Source organism: Orbicella faveolata, unplaced genomic scaffold, assembly GCF_042242905.1.
Source record: "Orbicella faveolata isolate gen_17 unplaced genomic scaffold, um_ofav_v1 contig_15, whole genome shotgun sequence".
In the NCBI taxonomy this organism is placed as follows: Eukaryota; Metazoa; Cnidaria; class Anthozoa; order Scleractinia; family Merulinidae; genus Orbicella; species Orbicella faveolata.
Window position 1 is genome coordinate 7,368,005 of NW_028301542.1, and position 17,087 is coordinate 7,385,091.

General features: G+C 37.1%; 1 protein-coding gene across 2 annotated transcripts in view; it reads left to right on the forward strand.

The window, feature by feature from the left end:
- Positions 1–3,726: 3,726 nt before the first annotated feature.
- LOC149113324 (uncharacterized) overlaps positions 3,727–17,087 on the forward strand; it is a 30,728-nt gene continuing 17,367 nt past the window's right edge. The window contains exons 1-6 of one of the 2 annotated variants that reach the window (XM_089288241.1): positions 3,728–3,847; positions 5,053–5,128; positions 5,252–5,282; positions 6,729–6,869; positions 8,574–8,738; positions 8,961–9,382. In XM_089288241.1, the coding sequence (XP_089144367.1) occupies positions 5,057–5,128; positions 5,252–5,282; positions 6,729–6,869; positions 8,574–8,738; positions 8,961–9,247 (696 nt within the window). In that variant the 5' untranslated portion in view covers positions 3,728–3,847; positions 5,053–5,056 and the 3' untranslated portion in view covers positions 9,248–9,382. Of the gene's footprint in view, positions 3,848–5,052; positions 5,129–5,251; positions 5,283–6,728; positions 6,870–8,573; positions 8,739–8,960; positions 9,383–17,087 lie in introns of those variants that run through there. The other variant, XM_089288240.1, reaches the window with a different exon arrangement.

The window sequence follows — 17,087 nt, forward strand, 5'->3', positions numbered from 1 at the left end:
CCTTGTAAGAAACCCGATAAATTTCACAGATATAAAGATATTGTGCATGTTCACCTGAACAAAGCACTTCATATTCCTTGAAAAATAAACAAATGAAATATGCAGGTTAAATAAATTTGCTTATAGCGAAGTTATTTTAAAGCGACATGAGACTGATTGGAAACCTCATTGTGACACTAAAGGCTGGTTTCCACTAGCGACGGGGTTGGAGTCATAGTCGCAGTTGGAGTCATAAGTTAAAAACGATTACGACCTCGTGAGAGTCGAAAATCGAAATTGTAAGCGGGGTCATAAGCTCGTCGTTTATGATCCGGTGAAAACTAGACTGCCGGAGTCGGAAGCAGGATTGTAAAGAGCCAACCAGTCACAAGCCCCGGAATCGAACAATGTGATTGGTTTATCCTTAATTCTGCTTCCAGGACAGACGACGTAAGAAATGAATCGAAAACAACAATCAGAGATACAAGCAAATTTACACAATTTCAATCCAACATTTTTTAGTTTGCCACCTCCAATTTCAAACTTTTCTCAGGATGCCAAAATATAACGTAAATTAACAGAAAGTTGACATAAAATCATAGTGGAGGAAGGTACCAATTCATTAGTGCTGTTTAAAGAGTTGGAAATATGAGGAATTCTATTAAAAATACTCTCATAGCAGTTTGAAATAACAGTGGCATTCCATGGACATTTACAAACTGTATTGTTTTAGCTTATATAAACTAAACGATGTAATAGTCTTAACTAGCATATTGTACTGTGAGTAAGTATTATGTTGTAATATTACTATTTTCCTCTTATTATTTTGTTTAGTTTTTTCCTATTTATATTGTGTTTGTAAATTGATAAAATAAAGTAATAAATGAACAAAAAACAAAACAAACAAACAAACAAAAACAAAACCAAAACAGAAAACACAGACATGCGAAAAAAAAAAAAAAAAATCGCACTCTCAAACAAAGCCCCAAAGCGGTAAATACATCAAAGTTTCTGAGAGAGTTAGATGAACAGACAATGGGAAACAAAAGCAAAAGTATCATCCCACGGTCTTGTCTCTTTCTTTCTTTCTTTCTTTCTTTCTTTTTCTTTTTTCTTTTTCTTTTTTTTTTTTTTTTACTGTGTAATGATTATAAGTAGCCATTTCGAAGGTAATAACGCGTTGTCCTCCGAGGAATTTAATTATTTCTTATTTGAAGAAGTTGGAAAGACATGGAATTGAGCTGTTGAACATGAACAACTGTTGAACATGAAATTGACAGCTGTGTAGTGGACAAGCATTTCTGAAGCCTGCCCCAGAACTGTCAAGACATCTGTTGCTGCCATTTGCCCCTATTATATGTCTTCTACAGGGCTCCAATATTGCTGTGAAAATGTTTCTTTATGATACCAAATTTAAGAGACAATGTCTGTAAAAGCAATCTAGACGAGCTGGCTTGAAAAATAGATTACATTCATTTCTTGTGGGCTGCAAGACATTCATGTACCTATGGTAAAACAATAGTGCGTTCGAAATGTTTGATTGGATCTTGAGGAACATTCTATTCACCCGAGTGACGTTCAAAATATTTAAGAAAATGTTTTGCATGAGTGAAGTTAGTCCCCGATATAACAATTAAGGTGCCCACATTTTTCTGTTACTTTTTTTTTTTCCAATTTTATTATGGTTGCAATTGCGATTATTGGTAACTGAACTTTGTGCCCCGCAATCATACTCGTATACTTGTATACTCCTCAGTCCTACTATATAATAGTTTGGGTATTCGAGATGGGGCAGTGGTCAGAACGCACACCTCCCACCAGTGTGGCCTGGTTCCGATTTCGGCTCGGTGCCATACGTGGGCCGAGTTTCTCAAATCTCCAAATTCCAATTTAAGCAGATTGGAGAACGCACATGAAAACCAGCAAAGGTTGATGTAGCTTCCTCTCTATTATTGTAGTTATATTGTTTCTTTCCTTATGTAAGTAGCGTTTGGATATCACTGTTGGCTACGTGAAATGACCAGTGTCCAACAATCAATAGATTGGTTCCGTAAAATACATTAAACATAGTAAAAAATTGACCGTTGAAAACAATGATCTCTTTCGAAATGGTAACAACAGCCTAAATGAAAAATAGTGACTTATCATCGTGCGCCAAGGTATATAATACTTGTCAACTACACAGCTGTCAATTTCATGTTTAGCAGTTGCAAAATTAGAAACAGCTGAATTCTATGCCTTTCCAACTTCTTCAAATAAGAAATAATTAAATTCCTTGGGGTACGACATGTTATTACCCTCGAAATGGCCATTTTAAACAGGTTCTTTTCATCATTACACAGGAAAAAAAAAATGTGCCCAAATGCCAGTTTCTTGCCAGTTTCATTTGTATCTCCAAGAACCGATCCATTTTTTGGCTGAAGGGACTTAGTTCAGGTTACCAGTAGTGCCGATTCCGTATCGTTACTTACACGTTGGAGGTAATAAATAGACAACGGAGGAGCGTGTGCAGTCACAGCTCAATCTTCAAACAACAATAATTAAATTCTTTGGTAAACGATATGTTGTTACTTCCAGAGTGGTGACTTCAAACAGTTATTGTCTGTATTACAGGGACCTAATGTGTTTCAAAAGGCAAATTTTGTTTAGTTTCATCTTAGTGACCGATGCATTCTTAGCTGGAAAAAGGTTATTTCAGGTAACCAATAGTGATATCTTATCGTTACTTACACGTGACAAGTAATGACTAAACAACAGAAGAGCGTGTGCATACATAGCTCAATTGTGAGAACTTTTGTCCTTCAGAAACTGCAAAGAAAAATAATTAGATTCTTTGATAGAAAAAGTGTTCTTTTCCCCAAATACATTATTAACAAAAAACCTTTTGCTGTCATGGCACCAGAAAGTAATCGTTTCAAGAGGACAACTTTATGCCACTGTATTTTACTCTCAAGAACCAAACATTCTAGTATGGAAAGTAGTTATTTTAGGTAACCAATAGTGATACCTTATCGCGGGAAGATTTAGTTATTAAGCATTGGACGAACACACAAGCTTACAACTCAAGTTCATGTCTTTTTAACGTCAGATTTAGCAAACAAAAATGATTAAATTCCTTGGTGGAAGATACGTCGTTCAGAGATTGGAAACGGGACTTATTGTGACCATTGTACGGGAAGTGATGTTTTTCAAAGGCCAATTTGGTCATGCCAGTTTTCCGTGTATTTCCGTCAATCAATCTATTATTAGATGGAACCTAGCTAATACCACAAAACAATGGGCAAAAATTAAGGGCGGTTTTTCAGTAAGAGAATTACTGAACCGAAATGGCAACTCCCTTAGTAACACTTGACAAATCTGACTCACTGCGTAGCCTTTTGTCCTCTTTTGTTTAAAAGCATGGTGTGTCGGTCGCAATTTTTGTCCATAATATTAGCCTTAATCTTGGGTCTGGGAATGCAAGAACAGTTTTTGGTTAAGAAATTAGTTTTGATGCACCTTAAGGCTCTCAAAATTTCTATTCTTAGAAGGATTTTAGCGTTTTTCTCACTCGGGGAAATTTTTCATTAAGTAAATATTTAGAAGGCTACCTAGGCAAATGTTGCTGGGCATGCGCTGTTCCCAAGCTTCACAGGTGCAAGCAAGTCCCGGCATTTGTCAACTGAACTGCAATGAAAATGTTTTCCAATTTACGGCTGTCAATTTCAGATGTATTTGCTAAATGTTCAGAACTTCTTAAAAGGAGGGAAAGTCACAGGTTACAATCAATTCAGTTCTCCATAGAGAGCTAGCCTGTTAGGAAGGTTTTGCTGATCTTGGAAGAAGGTTGGTCTTAGAGGACAATATCAAAAGAGAAGACTCTAGCGCAGTAAGTTTTCTGTTATTGATAAAGTCCTTGAAATTGACCGATGAAAGGCGAGGATTTTATACCATCAAATTTTTAGGCAAGTCCCGCCAAATCCCTATGGCATATTAGAAATCTTCTTTCAGTTTTCACGTACATGTAGTTGTGAAAACTCATTACCGTATTTCAATGAAGGATGTGCAATTTGATGCTTTGTTTCCCTTACGGTTTTTCCACATTCTCATGGTATACACGTGTTTCGTGAATTCGTTTCGGTTTCGGAAGTGAGATAAAAGATAGGCCGAAAACTTTTCATTGTGATAATGCAGCCAAGATTTTAGAAAGCTGTTTGTTGGACTTTGAAAAAACAACAGAGTTAAAAAAAAATTGGCTCTCTTTTCAAGTCAGTTATATGATGATAATGTGGAAACATTTATTCACAGGAATTACCAAAACACATTTTATTAAATAGATGTATCGTTACACGGATAAGGGCACGGAAGCGATGATTATAGGAACGCTTTTTTCGTCGAGAGTTAACTCGGACACATTGATGGGGTCGCAAGGTGGGATGATACTTTTGCTCCTTTAACTTCCGATGTCTGTTCCTTTAACACTCTCAGAAGTTTTTGATTTATCGACCGTTTAATTTTGGGGCTTTGTTTGAGAGTGCCAGTGTTGTTTCAAACTGCAATGAGAGTATTTTAGAAAGAAATCCTCATAGTTCCACCTCTTTGAACAGCACTGCGGAATTACTACCTTCTTCTATTATGATTTTAAGTCAATTTTCAACTAATTGGAAGTTCTGAGAGAAGTTTGAAGTCGGAGATGGTAGACAAAAATTGGTGGTGTAAAGATGAGTGATGTGTAAATTTGCTTGTAGCTCTGAGTTTTGTTTTCCATTCATTTCTTGCGTCGTCTGTCCGGGAAGCAAAAGAATAAACCAATCCCAGTGTTCGATTCCGGAGCTTGTGATTGGTTGGTTCTTCAGCTTCTGCTTCCGACTCCCGACAGTCTATAGTTTTCACTGGAAAATAGGCGACTTTCACTAGGTCGTAAGCGCTCTTAGCTTATGACTCCAACTACGACTATGACTCTAACCCCGTCGCTAGTGAAAACCAGCCTTTAGTGTCACAATGAGATTGCAAATCAGTCTCGTGTCGCTTTAACATAACTCCGCTTTAGGCAACTTTATTTAACCTGCATATTTCATTTGTTTATTTTTCAAGGAATATGAAGTGCTTCGTTTTCTTCATAGCAACTTGGGCCTTGGTAGCGTCATTCCCTCTCGATAAACAAGCTCAGGTAAATACAATATATTTATACTTGTGTAGTTTGTCGGGTTTAATTCTTGCAAGGGCAACATCTGTAGTAAGGAATTGTTGCTCGCAGTATTTTCACACACATGATTTTTTTTTTCTTTAACAGGATGAAGATCAAGGCAAAGACAAAGATACTGGTTAGTGCACCAGTCGGTTTCTTTTAGCATTTTTAAATTCAATGTCACTATTTCCAAGAACTGTCAAATTATATTTCTGGTTAGCGGCTCGTGAGCTTACCCTGATGGTCAGTCAACAAGAGGTCACACAAATAGATGACGCCATCACCCTTTTAAAGCGTGTTTAGTGTTGTCGGTTCCAAGAGAAACTCAACAAAATCGTAGAAAAAAATGTTAGGCAACTTATTTTTCGTTACTATCGATTTAATGAAGCTCGAGTAAAATTTATAATCTTATTGTACTGCGATGTTATTTGATCTAAAGGTGACAAAACAAGTCTCGACAGAGATAGATATGATAACATTTGTTCCATCAAATTTCGCAAGGCTGCCGAAGTTATATGAAGTTTGTAAACACCGCTGGCACTTTTGGTCAACACTAAGTGAAGCAATGCTGGAAATGTCGCTGTCGGACATCAAGAAGAGTGTAAATACCCACCGATAATAACGAGAACTACGGGTTTTACTTAGGGTGCGTTTCTTTAAAAAAAAAAAAAAAAAAAAAAAAATGCAAGATTGGATTCTTAAATCCTAAAGAATCCAAAAACGAATTTTGCGTTTCTTTACTAAACAGATCAATCCAAGATCTCTCGGATCATGGTGGGTCAAAGGAACCGAAGAATCCACCCTGGGAGTGGATTCTTCGGTTCCTTTGACACATGCACTATATTATATGTCGTTTGGCCTTACCGGTAGCAATGTAATTAGGCTTCTCCGCAACCTGATATCAACACAGTGTGTTAACCAATACTGCTGATAGAACAGCGACTATGGTCTATAAATCTATCTCTTAATGCTCTCGCCCCTGATTATCTGAAATCAATGTTTACTGATCGGAGTGCAATATCTAGCTATTCTCTTAGGAATTGTGAGGGCAAACTAGCTGTTCCATAACCCCGTACCAATTTTCTAAAAAACAGTTTCAGCTAAAGTGGTGCAGTACTGTGGAACAGCCTACCTACCAATCTGCGGCAAGCGCAAACTCTTACTAGTTTTAAATCCGGCTGCAAGGGGCTTCCTTCTTGATAATGAATAAGTTAATTAATCACACGGCATTCATGGAAAGCAGGCACTTTGTTATTCTTTTTATTTTTGTTATTATTAGATTTAATTAGTAGTAGATTAGTATCTTAACAATGTAATTAATGCAATTTGAGTATTTACTTTAAGTCCTGATGTTTTACCCGTGTATAAATAAAGTTAAGTAAAATAATAAATAAAAAACAAATAAATGTTGGTTTCGGGAAAGTTTGCTTGGGCTGTCCACGAATCGCGCGAGTAACATCCGTGGAAGAACTGGCTATCATACTGAAATATCACCTTGTGTATAAGGCCTACATGGGGGATTTACTTTCTTACCTTGATCCTCTCTAACTCTTGCTCAATTGTACTATGCTCTTTTGTTCAGAAACACGACTGAACGACCCACAGTACTACGGTGGCGGTATGTCGTTTGGAAACACTGCTGGTAACGTTGGCCAACAAGGAACCAACTCAGGGAATGTTGCTGTCGGGCATCAATGGAACGCCGGACATTATGGCCGACGAGGTGGGTTCTACTTCTTGTACATGTAAATGTATCGAAACTGAGATAAAGATCTCGGCATAACTTGCCGTAATATATAGCTTATTTTATTTCGGTAAGCGATGAATAGAGCATGAAAAGGTTTTTATGCTCCGGTCTTGGGATTTATATCCAGCTTTTGAACAAAACCGTGGCACACGAAGCGATAGCTGAGTGTGTCACTGTTGTTCTTACCACATGCATTTTGATATCCTCTGTAATCTATTACTGAACAGACGCATGGCAACATGGAATCTATTTGTTTTATAGTATAAAGATTTCGCCAAGCCTAATAGCGGAGCTCCTGACCGTAATATTAACCGTAAAGGTAAAAGGGGTTTGTTTACCTCGGATCAGAAACTTAAAACAATGATCAATTCTAAGCAGCTAACAAAAGAAGTCTTGATAGACATAAATATGATAGCATTTGTTCCATCAAATTTCGGTAGGCCGCCGAAGTTATATGTTGTTTGGCAACACAACTGACAATGTTGGTCAACAGTGAACCAATGCTGGAAATGTCGCTGTCGGACATCTAGAATAGTGTAAATACCCACCGATAATAACGAGAACTACGGGTTTTACTTAGTTCTATTATGTCCATTTTTCATATGAAAACACGACTAAACGACCCACATTATATGTCGTTTTGCCATAGCGGTAGCAATGTTGGTTCCGAGAAAGTTTGCTTGGGCTGTCCACGAATCGTGCAAGCAAAATCCGCGGAAGAACTGGGTATCACGTCGAGATATTACCTTGTGTATAAGGCCTATATGGGGGATTTACTTTCTTACCTTGATCTTCTCTAACTCTTCTCTAACGTTGGCCAACAAGGAAGCAACTCGGGGAATGTTGCTGTCGGGCATCAATGGAACGCCGGATTTTATGGCCGGCGAGGTGGGTTCTACTTCTTAGCTAGGCAACCGAACAAACAGATGGTCGAAAGTGCAGGCAGACGCTCGCCGCCCAAGTAGCAAGAGGTTTAAACAGCAATGGCAACGACGCCAAAGGCAACGTCGATCAAAAAACGACTTTATTTTCAACCCACGAATCTCGCGAGAATAAAGATTCATTTAGTTTGTCTATATGTGAGAAATATCCCAGACAGAATATGTGAGACAGCTTCAAAATTCGAAAAAGAAATTTTAAAAATTGATCGTCGTATAGTTCACGTTCTCTCAAATATGCAGAATGTGGTAATCTCACTTTGTTGTTTTGTGACCTTTTGTAAACAACGGCAAAGAATTGAGCAAAGAATTATAATGCAGGCTTACTCAGCCATTGTACTCGTTTCCGTTGCCGTTAAAGTTTGCTTAATTAAACTCCCTAAAACCGAGTCAACGGCCAAACAATGAACAGTACAAAGCACGCGTACAAAACAAACGAAAGCCGAGCCGAACAAAAAGAAAGGGCTGAGAGCGCATATACAATAACATTAATTCCCGCTATTTTGTCTCAGGTAGTTTCGAGAAAGTCGCTTCCGTTGTCCACCCATCGCGCGAGTAACATCCTCGGAAGAACTGGGTACCATGTCTAAAAATAACTTATGAAGGATCACCTTTAGTATAAGGCCTATGGGTTAAGTCCATGAAAAGTCATTTTTGCCGATCTGACAAGCGTAGTATATAAAACCACCGATAATAACGAGAACTACGGGTTTTAGTAAATTATATTATGCCTTTTTCATAGAAACACGACTGAACGACCCACAGTACCTTCCATACATCCCTTATATCCCGTATATTGGCAAACGTCAGATGTCGTTTGGGGCCACCGGTGGCAATGTTGGCCAACAGGGAACCAACTCAGGGAATGTTGCTGTCGGACATCAATGGAACGGCCGACGAGAACTAGGTGGGGTACTGCAACTGGTAAATATCAGTGTAATCAATAAGTTTTCTTCAAGCTATTTGGCCACTATTTCTGTGCACAGGAAGTGTCTGTGATCTGTTGTCATGTTCATGATCAATCTTCTTGTTTTGTCTGCTTAGTGCGCGAAATATATAAAACCCGCTTATGTTTATAGAAAACTACGGGCTATTGTTCAATTGTAATGAATGCCTTTTTATTTAACAGAGGCACGCTCACTTTACCTTCCGGAACCATACATCCCGGAAATCCCGCAGCCATACATCCCAGCCATCCCAGAGCCATATATCCCGTATTACAAACGTCAGATGACGTTTGGGGCCACCGCTGGCAATGTTGGCCAACAGGGAACCAACTCAGGGAATGTTGCTGTTGGACACCAATGGAACGGCAAACGTCAGATGTACTTTGGCAACACCGCTGGTAATGTTGGCCAACAAGGAACCAACGCAGGGAATGTAGCTGTTGGACATCAATTGAACGGCCGAAAATGAATGCGCATTCCTTTCCTGGACATGCAAAACGGCTGCAGTTGTAGTTTAGTAGATATTTGGGTTAATGTTAGCTGAACACATGCAGGAAGAACTAATTGTAAAAGTAGTACGGCAATAAAAGGGGTTTAAAAAGCAGTTTGACTGTTTGTCTGATGAGCTTTGCTTTGATTGGTTTTGCATTGGTATTGCATTGTGGGAAGGTTATGACAAGAAAAAGATGCCGAGAATGCTACAGAAAACTGAATCCAAAAGTGTCACAAGATGCAGCTAGTCTAATTGAAAACTAAATTTATACCAATGTTAATGTGCCTAACTCGTGTTAATGAGCCTTAAAACTCCCGTAACGAGCTCCTCTCCATACTAAGTATCAACCAACTCTAAAATTAAACCAAATGCAAAAATCTCGGCCGCTAATATTTACGAGCCACTGCCTGTAAATATGGAGAATCCGACGACAGGTCGGAAAATTCGGATTGTCTTTTATTGCGTCAAAAAGACCCTTTTGGTGAAGTATTTACAGAAACAGTATACTTTCAAAGTTCCAGCGACTTCACATTTTTATGAAATCTAGGAAAGTTTGAAATACCGCTCAATCAACCAAGATGGCCGATGGAATTTATGCAAAATTGTACATATTCAACAGGCCAGTACAGAAAGAAGGGTCCTTGCCTAAATTTCATATTTGCACAGTTTGTAATTTACGCCTTGATCATTCCTCTAAGCTAAAAGTCATCTTGAAGTAAATGTGTTTTGTCTACTTCTTGGCCGTTTAAAAAATACGACTATCGCAATTTAATTTACATGTAAAATTTCAACTGATTTTAAAAGGTCATAACTCTTCTAGTATACGAACATCTCAACAAATAAAAGATTCTAAAGGAAGAACTGTGCTATAGGTATACCATATCTAAATGGCTAGTTTGGCCTGTGAAAATTAAGCGCGCTAGACGAAAAACTCTAAAGAACGCCTTCCAAACTAAAATGTGATGTTCCAATTTGATAAAATTCAGAATAAATACTAAGAACCATTTCAAAAACGGCTACTTTTTCGGTGTAAAATAGAAACCTGTCTCGGAGAAAAGTGATTTATACGTTGCAGTCTTGGAAGTTCCATTGGAAATGAGTGCAAAATTGACCTAAAGTGACACGTAGAGCTTATACGGAAATCCATTATTGCCATTTAATTCCAAAGACGATTTTTGCAATACACTAAGAATCTTAAACTGGTTTTAAAACTCAGAGGAAAAGTTTCCCAATTTGGAAGGAATGAAAAAATTCTTTCAAGCAATATCCTATTCTTTATTTGAACTGAAATGTAATGTTTAAGTCACGCATAAGAAACCGAATGATTTTTTGCATTTCTTGTCTCGAGAGGTACCTCCATAGAAAACGATTCAAAATTTCTGATCCCCCAAACAACACTAGAAAGGGTTCAGAATTTCTGATCTCCCAAAGAAAATTAGAAAAGGTTCAGAATTTCTCAGATCCCCCAAAGAACACCAGAAAGGGTTCAGAATTTCTGATCCCCCAAAGAACACAGGAGAGAATTCAGAATTTCTGATCCCCTGCAAAGCCAGTGTTACATCCAATGTAGCCACATTAAATCATAACATTGAAGACAGGGTTTAGATCTTGCTGCCTGCCTGAACAATGTCTAATCAAAATATTTTTTCTTGATAACAATATTCAATTAGAAATTTTATACAAATAGCATAATTCTTAACAGATTCCATACACTCAGATTATACTGAGAGAGTGATGAAGAACAAGTTTCTTCACAGCAGTCTATTAATATTAGTAACAGTGAACATCACACATTGTAATACAATGATCTATGCACTTAAAATTACAGTAGCTGTAAGTTTAAAAAAACAATAGCAAACAGTACCTAAGAGGATAGGAAAGTTCAGAATTGACCAAAACAGTAAGATTACTCAAACTGCACAACTGTAGGCATAAATGCAGACTCCACTTTCTCAGTCAGAATTAGCCCAGCTTATATGAAGGAAAAATTTCTAAGAATTTCTGTTTAACATGGAAACAAGGCACCTGACTGTTATATAACAAACAGAGCGTTCAGGAACACTACAGCACATTACAGGGATGACAATTAAAGACTGCAATTTACATGTACATTTAAATTTGCAGTTGATACATTTAAGTGGGTCATTGTATTCTACATACATGTATACAGTGTCCTCCAAAAACTTGTTGTCATGTAGCAGAGGCCATGGACTTAAGCTTTGCCCAACACGTTTTTACATCTTCAATTTAACTTTTTGAGTGGGCTACCAGTTCATTCACACTTCAGTTAAGCAACCAGTTTAACCATGCTCAAAGGAGAAGAGTGTGGGCAAAATTGTTTTTATAAAGACCTGACAGATATGGATGCAAGTATTGTAGCTAGTGCTACAAACAATTGTATTCTTTCTTTTTTAATTTGGCATACTCATCTTGGAGATGTTTCCCGGTAGCTGGCAATAGTTTGCTGTCCTCAGTTAAAGAAGCCCTCCCAAAAACGATCATATCTAATAACTAGTTTATTACTAACTTGATGCTACTTGTAACTATCTCATTCCTGGTTGACGGATGAAAATCTCTATCTTTTTTCTATCCAAGAGGTTTTGTAGATAGAGGATAGCTATCTTTGGCATGGCTTAAAGCTAACTAATATCAATCCATCAGATAGTTAGGCAATAGATAGACTAGCTAAAAACTAGCTTCCTGTGTAGACAGTCAACAGATACTTAGATGGCCTACCTATCCACTAACTTGTCTATCCAAAAACCACCACTAATGTAGTAAGCCAAAACCTAGGCTATCTGAAGACTAGTCCATATATTGAACAATAAAACACTATCCTATCTGAAACCTACCTCTGCTGTAGTTGGTAAAAAGATAGCCTATCTGAAAACTACCCATCACTCATATCGCACTGTGATAACCTACCCAAAAGCTAACTGAGCCAGAGATCTAAAAATTATCCATCACTCATGTACATGTAGCACTTTAATATTAACCTAACCAAAAGCTTTCTTAGTCACAGGTGGTGAAAATATACCTAACTATTGAAAACTCTTCATTTCTCATTTTATACGGAACTTTAATAACTGCTCTTCAAATCCTAAACCTAAGTGAAATCTCTGTATTTACATAGGAAAATGTATAAATAACTCATAGCTTTATCGAAACCTGCTACATTTGTACATTAAAATTAAATACCAAAAACCAGGCACATCCACATGCAAAAGGAGGACAAAATCTGGCTGGAAATGAGTTTCCATTATGTTGCGATTTATTACAAAACATACTTAAATTTAACATATATCTTTCTAAAATCCTGTTTGAAACACTTCTCAGCTACTTAAATTGGAGTCTAGTAAATGTTTACATTCTTCAGTAAATTTTCATGAAATGTAAACAGATTTCATGACTGGAAAAGCACAAAATATTCTTGACATGAATTTCAAATTTCAATTACATTAATTTCTTCATGAAAGTATTTTTTTCAATTAATTTCATCCATGAATCATGTGTTTTTCAAATTATGGTAAGCCTTATGTACAAATTTCTGGAAGTGGTGAAAAGTAATTTTCCGTAACCTAGCTGTGAATTATATCTGCTGTTCTAAATAACCTCTATTTGCATAATGAAATGCCAAATTGTAAAAAAACCTTTGAAATACTGCCCAATTAAAGAGAACTTCAACCACCCTAATGAAAATAACATCAGTCTTTTGCAACTCAAGTAATAAGTGGCAAACAAAAGGTCTTGATAATGTAATATGCATATCTAACATAACCTCAAGAGCACCACCATCAACCTGAAAATCAAAAAGGCGAAGGATGTTGCTTTTTGATATTTTGTGTTTTATGTGTTGTATAATACATACATGTATGCCCACTTGATCCTAGACAAGATATACACTAGCTATATGAAGTATATGGAAACCACATGAGAGAGCTCACATTTATTGCACTTATTGTACTTTTACAATGAATGATTTTCCCAACACGAAATTGTTCGTATATTGTTATGTTGAATGCAGTTACTTTCATAACTCCTTTAGGAAATGAACATTTGCATTCACGAAATCAACAAGACTTAACAGTGTGTTAAAGCATCTGCATCTTCTGTAATCTTCCACGATCAATTAACCCGGCCAGAACGTTTCCAGTATTTCAAGAACCTTCACAAATTATGCAAGAAAATCAGTTTACCTTGGAAAGCTGCAGGAACCATAAGCTTTTTGTAAACCTGACGAGTGTAAGAGAAACCGCCAGCTTCTGGCAAATAGTTTGATTGCCACGCTGTTTTGCCAACGAACGTTCATACTTTTCCACCTTTACTGGGATCTGACTCAACTGGAATAACAACGGACGTCTGTAAACAATTTGTGACTGCTTTCCAACGTAGAACAAGGCTATAAAATAACAGAGAGCTTTGTTATCGAATCCTAACAACATATGCATTGACCACGACCTTTACCCGCCATTTTAGTGTTTCCGTCCGATCCCATAATCCTTCGGTGAATCTGATAAATGAATACTTTTGACCAGCAGATTCCCTTTCCAAAGGAGTCGGTTATTTGCGCGCAATTTCGAATCCAACATTGTCAATAGCAGCAAGAAGCATGGAATGATTTGTCCAAGTTCAAATGAGTATCTTGATTGCTTCGATGAAAGAAAGGCAAGTCGCAGAAAAGCAAGTGTATCATAATTGTTGCTCAACATTACAGCTAGCTGCTCAATCTTTGAATCGAAATCAATGTTGTGGCTGAAGAAATTTCGTTGTTATATTTATTTTGCGATCACTGAAACATAAGGAAAACGTTTGTTCTCCTGATTTTATTAGCACGCGTAACGAAGAAAGTATTCGCACGCATTTATTATGTATGAAATGCTTGCATAATAGCTTGTTAGTGTGCTTTTTGAAGAGGTAACTTAAAGTTTAAACTGAATTGATTTGAAGCTACAGATCACGCTCGATACACTTCACTCCCACATTGCTTACATACTGTTCATTATTCTTTACAAAAGAATACACTCCCGATCAATTGATTAATGAAAAACAGTGTTAATTCTATCGCTATTTATAAAAATATTTAGCTTCTATTGTTTCATTGCAGAGCAGAGGGGAAAAAAAAAAGGCAAGAATAGCGGCCGTCAATCCGAAACGAACACATTAAAGCAGAAAACGGAGGTGGCGCAGACGGCAGCTGAGTACTGATTAAAATTCTTGTTATCTTTGATGTGAACTTTAAATAACAGCTTGTAATTCTGGAGCCTAAACTTACATCTTTTTGAATTGAAATAAAACCTTTCACTGTCCGGCATGAAACTGCAATTTTTGTCTCTATCCTTTGGCGTGGTTTCAAATCGTTATTAATAATGACCTATCTGTGAATATTTCATTTGTGTACTTTTCTGATGCCCTTTGCTCTGTGATCCATTTTGTCTGTAATGTGCTTAAAGTTACTATCCAATCGTTACTTTTTAGCTATCAGACATTCTTGTGAATTATAAATAGACGGCTATTTCTGTCCTGTCACCTGATAAGGGGGATCAGAAATTCTGAATCCTTTTAAGAATTATAGGTATATGACCGTTTTGTTCTGATAAGTTATGCACTGGGGGATCAGAATTTTTAAATCCCTTTAAGTCATGTGGGATCAGAAATTCTGAATTGTTGTAGAATTATAAATCAACAGCTCTTTCTATCATGTTAGCAGATTTGGTGGGGGAGGGGGATCAGAAATTCGCAATACTTTTAGAACCATGAACAGATAGCCGTTTTTCTCCCGTGAGGTGATGGGGATCAGAAATTCTGAATGTATTTAGAATTATAAGTAGATGACTGTTTTGCTCTGACGGGTTGTGGACTGGGGATCAGTTTTTGAATCTATTAAATCCTTGGGTGATCAGAAATTCTGAATCCTTTTAGAATCATAGATAGATGACCGTTTTATTCTGATAAGTTGTGGGCCGGGAGATCAGAAAATCTGAATCTCTCAAAAAACGAAAGCGCGATGGGTGCACGATCTTTTTTACATTAAATTGTACATTTTGGTGAAATTGGATGTATTGTCCCTGGCGGACTCAACTGAACACTTCTTTTTCTCCTTCCAATAAGCCAAAACCTTTCGGAAACACAAACTTTTTCGGCATCAAATACCAGTACCCTTCGGAATTTTTCCAAATTGGAATGCCACATTTTAGTTTGGAAGGCGTTAAAGGGCATTTTGACTAATTGCGCCTTTTTTGGACGAGCGAGCAAGACCTTCGATTTCGGAGTCATCTTTATGCACGTAATTCGACATGTTTCATTACACAAATTATTCTTTATAATTTATTGAGAGATTCGTATACTAGAAGATTTATGACCTTCTAAAATTAGTTGAAATTTTACATGTAAATAAAATTGCGATAGTTGTATTTTTCAAACGGCCAAGAAGTAGACAAAAAACATTACAGGAATGATCAAAGCGTAAATTAGAAATTGTGCAAATATGAAATTTAGGCAAGGACCCTTCTTTCTGTACTGGCCTGTTGAAAATTTGCAATTTTGCATAAATTCCATCGGCCATCTTGGTTGATTGAGCGGTATTTCAAACTTTCCTAGATTTTACAAAAATGTGAAGTCGCTGGAACTTTGAAAGTATACTGTTTCTGTAAATACTCCACCAAAAGGGTCTTTTTGACGCAATAAAAGACAATCCGAATTTTCCGACCTGTCGTCGGATTCTCCATATTTACAGGCAGTGGCTCGTAACATCCTTCTCACTTCCTTACTACTCTTAATCCCTATCCCATTATCCCTCGTAAAATTTTGGGTTTAATTTTCTCTTAAGGACACGTGTATTTTCTAATAGCCTAGCCAGCTTTTTGTATAGGCCTTTAATTATTTGCATCTTTCTAAGTATCAGTACTGATATAAGTAATGGTAAGGAGACTGACTGGAATCAAATGCGGTCTGTATAATCACCCGTACGATTTGCAAATCGGACAACGGTAATTCAGGAGTCTCACATTTTTAATTCAATAAATACAGTCGAACCTCTGGTTGCGACAACCCTGTCATACTGCAAGCGACAGTATGACAAAATACTAAAACTTTCCAAGAAAAATCAGTATATTTGTTACCTCTTGTAAGAGACGGAAATTTCTCAACGAGAAGTACCAGATTTTCTCTCGAAATTGACTTTTTATATGGATAAAATAAACAGCAAATGAAGGCAAAAATAGAGCAAAATTAAAATTTGGCGGCAGAAGTAGGCCTTACACGGATATGAAATGTGATATAGTTTTTTTGAGCTCAACGAGCCTTCAATTCGAGAAAACCGACAGAAAACGTTCCCCCCCCCCCACCCCCCACCTCCCTAATGGTTTCCAAAATTGCCCATCGCAAAGACTGAAAATTAAGAAATCTGAACATAATTTGTGTTCGCGTGATAATGAGAATCAAAACTTGTCGATCCTTTTTTGTAAAAGTCCCTAAAGTATCCAACTATTAAAAACAAGTTATACTTTGACTTAGGTGCGATTCGAATTTCTATAGTTTTTGCAATCGCAATCTATTTATGCATGCTACTATGACCCAGTACTATTTCAGTTGCAGAAACAAAGCTTAAAAAATAATCAGGACTAACTTGAATTCCAATTTCCATGAAAACTGTGATGCTGTCAAATCGTCTCTAGTACCATTTGAGCTGTTAACGAAAGTCACTTGTCTGTCCCCAAAACAAAAATCAGTCTAAACAAAGTCACCCTAAAAATTCTCTTGATACGTACTGTTAAGATTTAAATAACTTTTTGTGGCATGGCCATATTGTTTTGATGCA